The sequence below is a fragment of the Triticum urartu genome, chromosome 6A, assembly GCF_056163025.1.
Source record: "Triticum urartu cultivar PI428250 chromosome 6A, HENAU_Tu73, whole genome shotgun sequence".
In the NCBI taxonomy this organism is placed as follows: domain Eukaryota; kingdom Viridiplantae; phylum Streptophyta; class Magnoliopsida; order Poales; family Poaceae; genus Triticum; species Triticum urartu.
In genome coordinates, this window is record NC_141878.1 from 30,526,270 (window position 1) to 30,539,895 (window position 13,626).

General features: G+C 44.1%; 1 protein-coding gene across 1 annotated transcript; it reads left to right on the forward strand.

Moving 5' to 3' along the window:
- Nucleotides 1-12,033: 12,033 nt before the first annotated feature.
- On the forward strand, nt 12,034-12,678 carry LOC125516256 (histone H2B.3). Its single transcript, XM_048681740.2, has one exon. It carries the CDS (start codon nt 12,118-12,120, stop codon nt 12,532-12,534), a length of 417 nt encoding a protein of 138 aa, XP_048537697.2. The 5' UTR covers nt 12,034-12,117; the 3' UTR covers nt 12,535-12,678.
- Nucleotides 12,679-13,626: the final 948 nt, after the last annotated feature.

Below are 13,626 nucleotides of genomic sequence, written 5' to 3' on the forward strand. Positions count from 1 at the left end.
AGTGTTTGAAGGGTATTGGAAAGATGATCTGTATGTGGTAGATTTCTCAGCAGGGCCACAGCTCGCCGTATGTCTTCTAGCAAAAGCTTCAGAATGCTGGCTCTGGCATCGGAGGCTTGGGCATGCTGGCATGAGGAACCTCCACACTCTTGCAAAGAAGAAGCATGTCATAGGCATCGAGGGTGTCAAGTTCAAGAAAGACCACTTATGCGGTGCCTGTGAAGTAGGAAAGATGACGAGGGCCAAACATCCCTCGAAGACAATCATGACCACTACTCGACCCTTCAAACTGCTTCACATGGATCTTTTCGGTCCCACTCATTACTCAACTCTTACTACTACTGCTTGTCTCTATGGCTTTGTCATTGTTGATGATTACTCTAGATATACTTGGGTGCACATAATTCTTTTCAAGACTGAAGTGCAGGATGTCTTCAGACGCTTCGCCAATCGAGCAATGAACAATTATGGCGCCAAGATAAAGCACATAAGAAGTGACAATGGCACTGAATTCAAGAACACTGGCCTTGATACATATCTTGATACCTTGGGCATCACACATGAATTCTCGGCCCCGTACACGCCACAGCAGAATGGCGTCGTCGAACGCAAGAACAGAACACTCATTGAGATGGCCAGAACGATGCTAGATGAATACACGACTCCAAGAAAATTCTGGCCTGAAGCCATTGATACTGCATGCCACACAATCAATCGTGTTTATCTTCACAAGTTTCTGAACAAGACATCGTATGAGCTCCTTACTGGCAAGAAGCCAAATGTCAGTTACTTCAGAGTATTTGGCACCAGGTGCTGAATCAAGGACCCACATCACACCTCAAAGTTTGCACCAAAAGCACATGAGGGTTTTATCCTTGGATATGGAAAGGATTCGCACTCTTACAGAGTCTTCAATCTCTTTCATTACAAAGTGGTTGAAACAGTGGATGTGCAGTTCGATGAGACCAATGGTTCACAAAGAGAGCAACTGCCAAATGTGCTAGATGAAGTTCCATCCAGTGAATCAATCAAACTAATGGGAACTGGAGAAATTATACCTTCTGAAGCTCATCCTGAAGAAGAACTTATCATCTCAGCACCTGATCAACATGAAGACAATGCTCAGCCTGAAGACATTCACTCTAACAACGACAATGATCAGTAAGAGCAAAATCTTCGCCCTATACATCCTCGCGTTGCCAATGAAGTGCAGATTGAAAGAATAATTGATAGCATCAATGCACCCGGTCCACTCACTCGTTCAAAGGCAACTCAGCTGGTAAATTTTTTTGGGCATTTCGCATTCGTCTCAATAACAGAACCCAAGAAAGTGAAAGAAGCCTTCATGGAACCTGAATGGATTCAAGCTATGCAAGAAGAGCTTCAACAGTTGAGAAAATTCCTTATTTGACATTGTCTTAAAATCTGCTTCCTTATTTAACACTGGAAAAGTTTTTCTTCCCTATTTGACACAAGTTCTAAATTTTATTCCCTATATGACATTTTCATCCGTTTTGAGCCTAAATGACACCTGAAAAGACTTTTTTGCCCCTCATGTGGTATGTGTGTGGGGGGCAATAGCGCACACACGCAGCATCAGTGCGAGGGCAGGAGAACACATGCAGCAACACATACACATGCACCAACACACACGCACACGCACACACATGCAACAACACGCACGCACACGTGCACACACCCGCAACAACACGCACGCGCACTTGCACACACACACACACGCAGACAGCACATAGGCACGCAACAGCACACACTGCAGCACACATGCACACACACATGCAGCGGCAGCACACATGTACGCGTGCACCCACACACGCAACAGCACACGCGCGCGCGCACACACATACTGCATGAGGGGCAAAATCGTCTTTTCAGGTGTCATTTAGGCTCAAAATGGACGGAATGTCGTATAGGGAATAAAATTTAGGATTAGTGTCAAATAGGGAAGAAAAACTTTTCCAATGCCAAATAAGGAACCAGATTTTAAGACAGTGTCAAATAAGGAATTTTCTCTCAACAGTTTGAGCTGAATAATGTATGGGAACTGGTTAAGCGTCCCGATCCTCGGAAGCACAACATAATAGGCACAAAATGGATATACCGCAACAAGCAAGATGAGCATGGTCAAGTTGTCAGAAACAAAGCTCGTCTAGTTGCTCAAGGATATACTCAAGTGGAAGGCATTGACTTCGATGAAACATTTGCTCCTGTAGCTAGACTTGAAGCCATACGCATACTACTGGCCTATACAAATCATCATAACATACTTCTTTATCAAATGGATGTGAAGAGCGCCTTTCTCAATGGCAAGATTGAAGAAGAAGTGTATGTTGCACAACCACCTGGCTTTGAAGATCCAAAACATCCTGATATGGTATACAAGCTCAACAAGGCACTGTATGGCCTCAAACAAGCCCCTCGGGCCTGGTATGACACACTCAAATACTTCCTGAAGAGCAAAGGCTTCATACCTGGTTCCCTCGACCCCACTCTCTTCACGAAGACATATGATGGTGAACTGTTTGTGTGCCAAATATATGTGGATGACATTATCTTCGGCTGCACCAATCAGAAGTACAGTGAAGAGTTTGGATATATGATGCAAGAGCAATATCAGATGTCCATGATGGGAGAGCTAAAGTTCTTCCTCGGTCTTCAAATACGACAACAACGCAAAGGCATCTTCATATCTCAAGAAAAGTATCTCAAAGATTGCCTGAAGAAGTTTGGTATGCAAGACTGCAAAGGCTTCACAACACCAATGCCAGCCAAGCATCATCTGGGTCCTGACGACAATGGTAAAGAGTTTGATCAAAAGGTATACCGCTCCATGATTGGTTCCTTCCTTTATATATGTGCATCTAGGCCAGATATTATGCTTAGTGTTTGCATGTGTGCTCGATTTCAAGCGGCATCAAAGGAGTCGCATCACTTAGCTGTGAAGCGAATTTTTTGATATTTGGCTCACACCCCAACTCTAGGATTATGGTATCCAAAGGGCTCAGAGTTTGATCTGGTTGGATTCTCGGATGCTGATTATGCTGGTGACAAGGTGGATCGCAAGTCTACATCAGGCACATGTCATTTTCTAGGATGATCACTTGTTTGTTGGTCTTCAAAGAAGCAGAACTGTGTATCTCTCTCCACTGCTGAATCTAAATACATTGCTGCTGGATCTTGCTGCACTCAGCTTCTGTGGATGAAGCAAACTCTCAAGGACTATGGCATTCATCTGAAGCAAGTGCCACTCTACTGCGACAACGAAAGCGCCATCAAGATTACCAACAACCCTGTTCAGCACTCGAAGACAAAGCACATTGAAATTCGTCATCACTTTCTCAGAGATCATGTTGTGAAGGAAGATATTGATATCATACACGTCAACACTGAAGAGCAATTGGCAGATATCTTCACCAAGCCCTTGGATGAGAAGAGATTTTGCAAGTTACGGTGTGAGCTAAATATCCTGGAATCCTCAAATGTCCTGTGATCAGGCACACATCCTAACCCTTATGCATGTTGATGACTTAGATTTGCAACACACGAAGTAAAGTATATCTTCAATTAATGAAGACATATATTCTAAGTGTGAATACATTGAAGTGGAATTTGACTTTGGAGCGCCACGATAATTGTGCGCCGTGTTTGGGTCTAATACTTCCTATACGGTGGGTAACGCCACCACCAAATGTTCTATTTGAAGTGTTTCACTCAAGGCGTTACCTTGCTATGTCTTCACATTTGGTCTGGTTTCAATCTCAACACGTTTTCATGATTATCTTCACTATGTTGATTATATATATATATACTAGTGTTCTATCCTCTACAGCATTCACTTATAACTATGTCTTCTTGTTGAATCTTTTGATCTAAGTGAATGTAATCGGACCCTAACCTCTCTGTGCTTTCTATATCAAACTCTATCTCTCCAAGTCATATGCATTCTATTGAAACTCTCGAATGTTTTCTCTGCGTCCTTGTCAGCTGAAGATACAGAGACAAACATTAAGTCCGTTTTCAATGCTCATTCCTCCACATGAAACCCGGAGAAGTAGGAATGACCACCCGACAATCCAGGCATGCGTGGGACGTGGAGCAAACTGCATGATGGCCACGTGTTCCTCAGATGTGAATCGCCAGGGGCACCTGTGTAATAACGCAGTGCAGACTCTGTACCTATAAATACACCCTTCACAGCGGTCATTATCTCTTCTTCCACTCTCGCACGAACCCTAGCGCCACTGCTAGCCCTCGATGACGCCGGCGACGAAGCGCTTCACTGCCGCAACCTCTCCGACGCCGTCTTCACGCCGACCGCGGACATCGTCCTCTCCGCCGTCGCCGTAGGTGTCCTCCGTCGCCAAGTTAGGGCATTGAAGATCAAACTGCTCGGCCTTCTCTTCCACTCCGTCTAGCAGTTCCCAGTGTGGTAAATAAAACTTCTTTTTACGGCCCCTTTTGATCCTATGGATTTGTCACTTTCTACCACAAGCAGTTTCTGTTCACACAAGTTAGATCTCGTTCATACTGCATCTCATAACATGCCTAGTATATTCACTTATACTTCACAAAGTAGTTAGATTCCTCACTTGTACTGATCTGTGGATTCATACAAATCTGGAACCAACTCCTTATCTATGAGTGAATGTCTTCGCACGATGAGGTCAAAGTCTTCTAAACTGATTTATCTTCAAAATCTTCTGAGAATGCATATGACCTCTTCCCCTTCCCTCGCACCTTAATGCTATCATAGGTACATGTCCGTGGGAGAATCCTTTGGTTCTCATAGTCTGCATTCATTTGCAGAATTCTTGCAGCATCACATAAACTCTCCCGAAGCCAGTTCCTGTTGGTCAAGCAAGAGAAAACCTTTGAAGCCTTTGAACGTTTTGAAACCTTTCAGGTTAAAATTCATGGCTTCAGAGAAAGCTGCAAGGAAGGGAGGCAGACAGCGTCGTGGTGGAACATCCAGAGATCTTCCTGATGACCTCTCAGAACTTTACAAGACAGATCCTGAAGAGGATTATAGTCAGCGCAAGACCCGAGTCCAGTGGATTCGAAGATATTGGGCAGAACAATGGTTCAAATACCGGTTTGTGACCTAGAAATATGCTGAGAAATGTGCCATCAAGAGACCGTGGGGAGACATCCTATACAAGAATCTTCTACCCAGGTCCAGAGATGAAGCCATTGCTCAAGGCTTCTATCCCTGTATGGTCCGTGGGCCACAGCCTGCTGATGCAGACCCATCGTCACTTCTATGGTGTCGTGACGACAATCTGTTCAAGCGCAACTTCCAGTTTGCCCAGAACTCAACGAAGAAGTTCCACAAGTTCCCAACCCCCTGTCCCATCAAGAAGCAGTTCTTGAGGAGAACGTGCTTGTGACCGACCCTCCAGCTCGTCAAGTGGAGGATGAAAATCTTGAGGCTGCCACAACCACCAATGAAGCTAATGTGGAGCCCTCCCCACCAAAAACATCAGAAGACAGTGAAGCCACAGATCCTGACACTTCTGTTCCTGAGTCTGCTGCAGGTCCTCAGTTCGACTATCATGTTGAGCACAGGCCTCAGGTCCAGAAGCCAATCCCAAGATTGCCAAGGTTCCCAGGTCCTGCATCAGCACCTGGCTCCTTCAATATCAATGGCTTCAGAGCAGACAACACATTCTTCACAAGCTCCAGGAACCCCTACTCAAGGGAAAGGATATCATCTGATCGGTTCTGGAGCTATCCTTAGCGAAGCTATTACTCATGCATTCTCTACAACCAAGGTCGCATCTTCCCACACAAGCGCCTTGACATTGAAGCTATAGCTGGTTTTCCCTATCTAGAAGAAGCTTTGGATTGCTTCAAGGAAGTTGGTCTGCTGCCATTCGTTACTGACCAAGAGCATTGGAATGAAGAGCTGCTCCTCCAATTCTATGCCACACTTCACATTCGAGGGGATAGCAGAGATCCGAAGACTTGGGTCCTGGAGTGGATGACTGAAAATGTTCATCACGAAGCAAAAGCCTTTGACATCATTGAGCTCACTGGTTTGCCCACTCCTGGCGATCTCTTCGAGCATGGCTGTCAGCTGCATAGTGAAGCTATTGAGAGCATCTTCAAGAAGCCTGAACCTAATATGAGTCAGATGCTCAGCATGATGAAGCCACTGCCCCAAGATGCTGCTTATCCCACGGAGTTCTTCGTTGAAGACCTTGAGTATCTGCCAAGAACCATCTATCACATTCTCAGGCGGACTCTCTGGCCCATCAAAGGGCACTCTCCACATGCCAAGCTTGAGGGTGCAATGAAGACATTGGTCTTCTATATTCTTCATGGAAAATGCTTCAATGCACATGATTTATTCATTCGCCAACTTGCTGCATCAGGCACTGATCTGTTTGGCTTGAAGTTCTACGCCCCATGGGTAATGCGGCTAATCAAGCTTCACTCCGATATCTCATATCAGCCATCAGCTCGCAATCATCGCATTTTTCTGCCTGATGTGGATATCTCAATTGAAGCCATCTATCCTGAGCCTGCCAAGGAACCTCTAAGTCTTCAGAATGTAGAGCATCAGAGTTTCACGCAGAACATTGAAGGAGTTGAAGCAGTCACTCGGGTGTATCCTTTGGCTGGCACTACACGTGCACCACACCCTGCTTCCACTGAAGCCATTGATAGTACAACTGCTCCAAGAATCAAGAAGCGCACTCGTGTTCTCAACGACCGAGAGCTTCTTGTGGCCCTTCATCAAAAACAGGATAGGCATCATGACTGGCTGAAGCGTCAGATGAAAAGCCTCTTGGTGCATGTTAATCGCATTCAAAATCTTTCCACCAAGAATGCTTTCGTTACCCATGAAACCTGTCGCCGCACATGGAAAGGGCTAACAATGATGTGTTCTGAAGCTGATCTTCAAGAGGATGGCTTCACTGAGCGATTCAAGTTTGACTCCACGCCTCCTCGAAGGGCCGTGCTGCAAGGAACACCATCCCTTGAAGACTCTAAATTCTCTTCCTCTGCTGCAACAGTGACTGCCAGAGTTATCGAGGATGAAGATGATGCTACTTCACCGCCACCTCCTTCAGCACACTTCAAATCTGCTCCAAGCTCTTCTGCACCGTCGAACACCACCGTCGACCCTACTACTTCTCCTACTCCTCATGGGAACGAGTAGATGCTCTATGTCTTCAAACCTTTTTGGTCCTCACTGACAAAAGGGGGAGAAGCATATGAGGTTGATAGTCTTCAAGCGGGTCCATATGGGCGGGTGCTTTATATTTTGCTTCGTGCTTACAACTCTCGTTTTGCTACATTTGGTTCTTTGAGTTGTAACACTTAAACTCGATGGTCGTCTGCTACTTATTTGCCACCTTGTTTTGCGATGATAAATTCCGCATGTGCGACGATAAATTCCGCACTTAGATCATTCTGCAGACGTCCATTTTTCATTATGCATGTCATTATCTTCACATACCTTCTCATGCATAGTGGATTGTCATCATAAGTTGAAGTGGATCTCCACAGGTACAACCTGCCATGTGCATTTGCATTCCAAAAGCAAATTATTTATATGCACATCTTCAGGGGGATCCCTTGCAACTTATGAAGACAATTCCCTATCCTTTACAATTTCACAGATTATATTCCCCGTTGAAAACTTCAACTAGTTTGTCATCAATCACCAAAAAGGGGGAGATTGTAAGTGCATCTAGTGCCACCCTAGTTGGTTTTGGAGTATTGACGACAAACCTAGTTGAGGGACTAATGTGTTTGTGAGAATTGCAGGATAACACAGGTAGAAGTCCCTCATTGATTCGGTTTTCCTACCAGAGATGACCCCTAAAAATGTATGAAGACATTGAAGTCAATGGTGGTATATGAAGATATTCACATTGAAGACTATGACAAGAGAAGACACCACATGAAGCCTATGGAGCTCGAAGACTTAGATATTTCGTAGTTCTCTTTCATTTCTGTTGAGTCATAGGAACCACCGTACTGTTAAGTGGGGTCCAGGAGAACCAGTCAGAATGACTGAAGTGATGCCTAAACAAAAAACCTATGTCTTCGAGTGAAGACTATGAGAGCAAATCTTGTCCAGAGTCGGACAAGTCAGCTTTGCTCGTAGCCCAAGTAAAGTTGCCGTGTGAGTTTGAAATCTGACCGTTGGAACACGTGTCAGTTCCTTAGTGACCCAGGGTCATTTCGGACAAATCAGGTCGGGTTGCCTGGTGGCTATAAATAGCCCACCCCCTACAACCATACACGGTTGGCTGCTCAGATTCAGAGTACGGCTTTTGTCGTTTGAGAGCAACCCACCTCGAAGCCTTTGAGAGAGAATCCCTTGCGAGGAAAAAGCCCTAACCACCCAGAGCCAGAGAGAATTGGGAATCACTTAAGTCTTCTTGTCTGAGTGATCTGAAGACTTATTACACTTGAGGACTGTGCATCCTCCAGCCGGTTAGGCGTCGCGTTCTGAGCATCCAAGAGACATTGTGGATTGCCGGTGAACGAAGTCTGTGAAGGTTTGGGAGTCTACCTTGAAGACTTACCAAAGTGATTGGGCGAGGTCTGTGTGACCTTAGCTCAAGGAGAATACGGTGAGGACTGGGTGTCCTGAGCTGTGTGTTCAGGACTGGGTGTCCGGGACTGTGTGTCCTTTGGTTTAAATACCTAGCCGCCCTAACCAGACGTACAGTTGTCACAGCAACTGGAACTGGTCCAACAAATCTTTGTCTTCAACGAGTCACTAGTTTCATCCTTTCCTTCCCTTTACTTACTGATTGCTCCCTGTGAAGTCATTGTATGATTGCCTTATCTTTTGTCTTCACTGGGTGACTACTTGTTCTGATTGGCTTCATAATATCTTCCTACCTGATCCTTACTACCTAGCTGCTATCAGTCATTGTGCTTTCACTTCACTGAATACCTGACTATGGTTTGCCTAGTGTAGTCTACCTTCCGCTGCATGGTAATAGGCTTATTTCTATCGTTAGTCTTCAAAACTTCCACGTTTTGAAGACTTTCATAAAAATCGCCTATTCACCCCCCCTCTAGTCGATATAACGCACTTTCAGTTATGCTCTGTGACTTCTATGATGTTTGATTTACACCTAAAGTATGAAATTATTATTTATGACTTGGAGTGTTATTTACCAAGGAAAATTACCGTTGTTTATTATAGCTTTGCAATAATTTTTTTAATCAATGTATGGAATCAATTTTTTCCTCCAGTCCTGTAAATGGGCCCATTCATTTGAGTTCGCCCCGGGGCCTCCAAAACTCTAGGACCAACGCTATATGGATCAAATATATACATACTTTATCCATACGTCCATCGCTTAGTAGAAAACATAAATTTCACAAAGATGTATAGTGGCCACAATGTGAGGAAGGATCCATTCAGACCAATAATGCCAGTTTGAGCAACATAAAGGGAAAATGGATACACTCTGGCCAATCACGAAGCCTATAAATACATGTGTATACTTAATGTTATTATTGTCTGCATAACGAACTTTTTTACAGCCAGTATGATATCCATAATTCATACTGTTGCATTTTAAATGTTACTACAATAGTGTTCGTAATTATGGACCCCTATAATATCTAGACCATGCAAAAGCATGGGATGATGACTAGTGATTCACTAATTCCATTGCAATGTGGGAGACCCACTTGTATACATGGTGAAGGGGTGTGTTGGGGAGACACCTTTTCCCCAACAGACATCTCATGAGAGACATTTCTACCATAAAATTGATTACATGTTTTATTTCTCAACACTCCCCCTTGACCCCAGTTCGTTATTTGCATATTGCAAACTGGAAACTCCTCCAAAACCCTGTGGAAAAAATTGAGGAAAAACCTTATAATGATATGCCATCAAAAACTCCTATAAAACCCAGTGAAAAAAATACAAGGAGAAACCAATATGGCGTATATTCACACTTGTATTTATATTGTCTTGTTAAAAACCTTATATGAGAAACACATAAAGGAAAAAAAGAGCACAATGAATGATTTGAAGATCACCAACAGGTTATAACTTGGGATTTTACTCCCATGAACTTTGCAAACATCAATGTTGTCTTATACCAATTCCACGAACCTGATTCTAGAATATAAACGTTGGTAGAGGCATTGCGAATATCACAATAATCCTCTTACATTTCTGTAATTTGCGAGGATAAATATAACGCATAAGCAATACAGGCGACATTATCTTGTTAGATAATGTAGTTGATTCCAATAAAGCTCCACATCATCTCACATGTGGCCCATCATTCTGCGAAGCCATGTATATATTGTCATGCTTCAAATAAAATAATTACGGCAAAATGATCACTGCAAGGACCCATTTAGAGTCTATTCTAAAGGCTTCCCTCGGAAAACTATTCCAATAAACCCAGTCTTTGATATGGCACCATTGAGATCAATTTATTAGTCACTATCAGGATATAACAGCAATGATCAAGACCTTTTGTGTCTTGGACATATCTAAGGATATTCCTTACAACAACTACTATACCTTTTGTTGGGGACTGCACTCTCAATATGTTGCCAACCAATATAATGTCAGGCCTAACGTATTTTGTAAGATATATATGAGTGCTTTGATGGTATTCAAATATGAAACTTTAGGTCCACTATGATTTCACTATCTCCCCCTAGTCTGAATGGGCTTGTATCCCATGCGTCGGGATGCTATAACCGCATACAGGTGGAGCTGCAACCACGCGTCGGGCAGAGCTGCGAGAGAGGGGCAACATGATGAGTTCTGTGACCACGAGCATACCGTGCTGCGTCAACAAGGAGAAGCGCGCTGTGAAAGCCCCCGCAAACGGTGTTGTTCATGGTCTAACATCGAGGGCAAGGTCCGATTAGCCGGATGCTTCGATCGGCAAACAATTGGCATTATGAATGAGAGACATTGTGGAGCTCCTCAAAAGGATGTGTTGCAGGGTTGATGATCAAGGATGGGCGGCGTGACGCGGGTGGCTGGCGAGCACAACCGTCATAGGGGCGAGCGCGATGACATGGGTGGCCGACTACTGCTGATGGCACTACTTTTGCAGTCGAATTCGAGACAAGACAATCTAATGACATAGGATTGTTTGATCTAAGCACACGCGGTGTCAGTCTGAAATTTGGGCGGTCGACCGACGCCTAGAGTCGGCCCTTCAAAAAGCGTGTGTAACGTATCCTGCAAAAAAATGTGTGTGGTCCGCCCAGGGAGCCCCTATTCCACACGAATTAAAAAAAATGTTCATGATTTCAAAAGAATGAACTTTTTTATTTTGATGAATAATTTTTATGAGCATTTTTCAATAATGATGAACATTATTTGGTATTTGATGAACAAATTTTGAATCTGATGAACAATTTATGAACTTGATGGAAATTTCTTTTATTCTAGAACCTTTAAAAAAAATTAATGAACAATTTTTGAATTCAATGAACAAAATTTGAATTTCGTGAACATTTTTTTGAAAATGGATGAACAAATTTCGTATTTGTTGCACATCTTTTAAATTCGGCGAACAAATTCTGAATTTGATGAACGTTTTCTAAATCAAATGAACAAAAATTAAATCCGATAAACAAAAAATGTTCGCGGATTAGGTAAGAAAATTCGCAAAAAAGGATGAAAAATTAAAGAAGAAAAAGAGAAAATAAAGAGGCAAACAGAAAAGAAAAAGGGAAAAAAGGGTTTAGGGAAGGATTTAAACCCTTTCGGATTGGATGAAAGCCGAAAGAATGGGCTTCGCCTGGTTGGTACGCGTCAAATATCAACTGACGGTACAATGTGTGTACTGGTACATGCATGGCCAGTATCGTTCACGTTTCAGCCACGTCACCGATCCGCGCCAAAGAGCATCTGGGCCGTCCACCCCAAACATCAGCCGACGGCTGAAACCGCTCCACGGCATCGATCCGAGGCACCAGCCTCTCCACCAACCACAGCCCGCCTCCTTCCTCCGTCCAGTCTCCTATATAAATCTCGCCGCCACCTCCCTTCTCCCCACATCGCAGCATCTGCAGCCCCCCTCACCTTCGATCCAAACTCCACCTCTCCGCACGCTCGAATCAGCAGCAGCAGCTCCCATGGCGCCCAAGGCGGAGAAGAAGCCGGTGGCGGAGAAGGCCGAGAAGACCACGACGGCGAAGAAGACCAAGGCCGAGAAGCGGCCGCCGGCGTCCAAGGAGGGCGGCGAGAAGAAGGGGAAGAAGAAGGCCAGGAAGAGCGTGGAGACGTACAAGATCTACATCTTCAAGGTGCTCAAGCAGGTGCACCCCGACATCGGCATCTCCTCCAAGGCCATGTCCATCATGAACTCCTTCATCAACGACATCTTCGAGAAGCTCGCCGGGGAGTCGGCCAAGCTCGCCCGCTACAACAAGAAGCCCACCATCACGTCAAGGGAGATCCAGACCTCCGTCCGCCTCGTCCTCCCTGGTGAGCTCGCCAAGCACGCCGTCTCCGAGGGCACCAAGGCCGTCACCAAGTTCACCTCCTCCTAGGCGTCTTCCTTGTTTCTGGATTCGTTGGATTCTGTATGTAGTTAGCTGCAAGATTTTGTTCTGAATGTGTAATCTTGTGCTGCTTGTGGGTCTGAAGAAATATTCATAGGACTGGTTAATGAATATTTTTGCCGCTTGGAGAAATATTGTGTGTCACATCAGATTCTTCTTGCTGTGTGTGTTTTACTACTCGGTTTCATCTGGAAGGGGTTCATGGGACGGCCATGAAATACTTCATTTTTCTTCTTTGTACCTTTCCCTTAGCGAACAGTCTCTGCAGATGCTGCCTCTGAAGTTGCATGGAGCTTGCCTTTGTTCTCCTTTTAATTTGTACTCGTATTTGTAGTTTGTATTTCTGTTAATAATTCGTGATTCTTGTAGTGCTGTCCGTGTTGTGTTGTGAGGCCACTAGCTTTGAATCAGATGAACATGCCGATTTTTGTGTTCTCTGTTTCACAATGTGATGGAGGTGTGACAGTTCCATATGCACAAAGGAGACTCTGAATAGCATAGTGATAGCATCATTACAAGAGCTATGTTATCTGTTCTGCACTTCTCTTGCACCAAATCTGAGAGTTATTTCAGACTTTCAGTTGACACTGCAACATTCCAATAGAATTTCTGAAGTTTTTCGAGGGAAGTAGAAGTACTGTATGCTTAGTTGCAAGATTTCTGCAGGAAATAAAGTCTCTTTTAACAGTTGCAGAATCTGGTGGCGTCCAGGTCTTGCTTGACCTTATCAGTTCAAGCCATCTTGACACTTTTATTCTAGTGCAAGAATATGCAATCGTGACACTTTTGTTCAGAGTTCTATCCAGTAATCACATTATCCAAGACTGGTTTCTTGTTTCATCCTCTGCTAAATGTTGCCCAGTTTATGCATCAGCGTAAATAGCCGACAGAGGAAGCGAAAGTGCTCTTTTGATTTTCTGTGAGATAAAAACAGATTAGATTAGATGTTTATAGCACTGTTTTCATGCACAACGCATGGATATCCTCCCTTTCAAATTCCAGAGTATAACGCTGGCTTGTGAATGCAAAGGCTGAGGAATCCCAAAATTTTGGAACACTGCTATAGTATGAACATTGTAG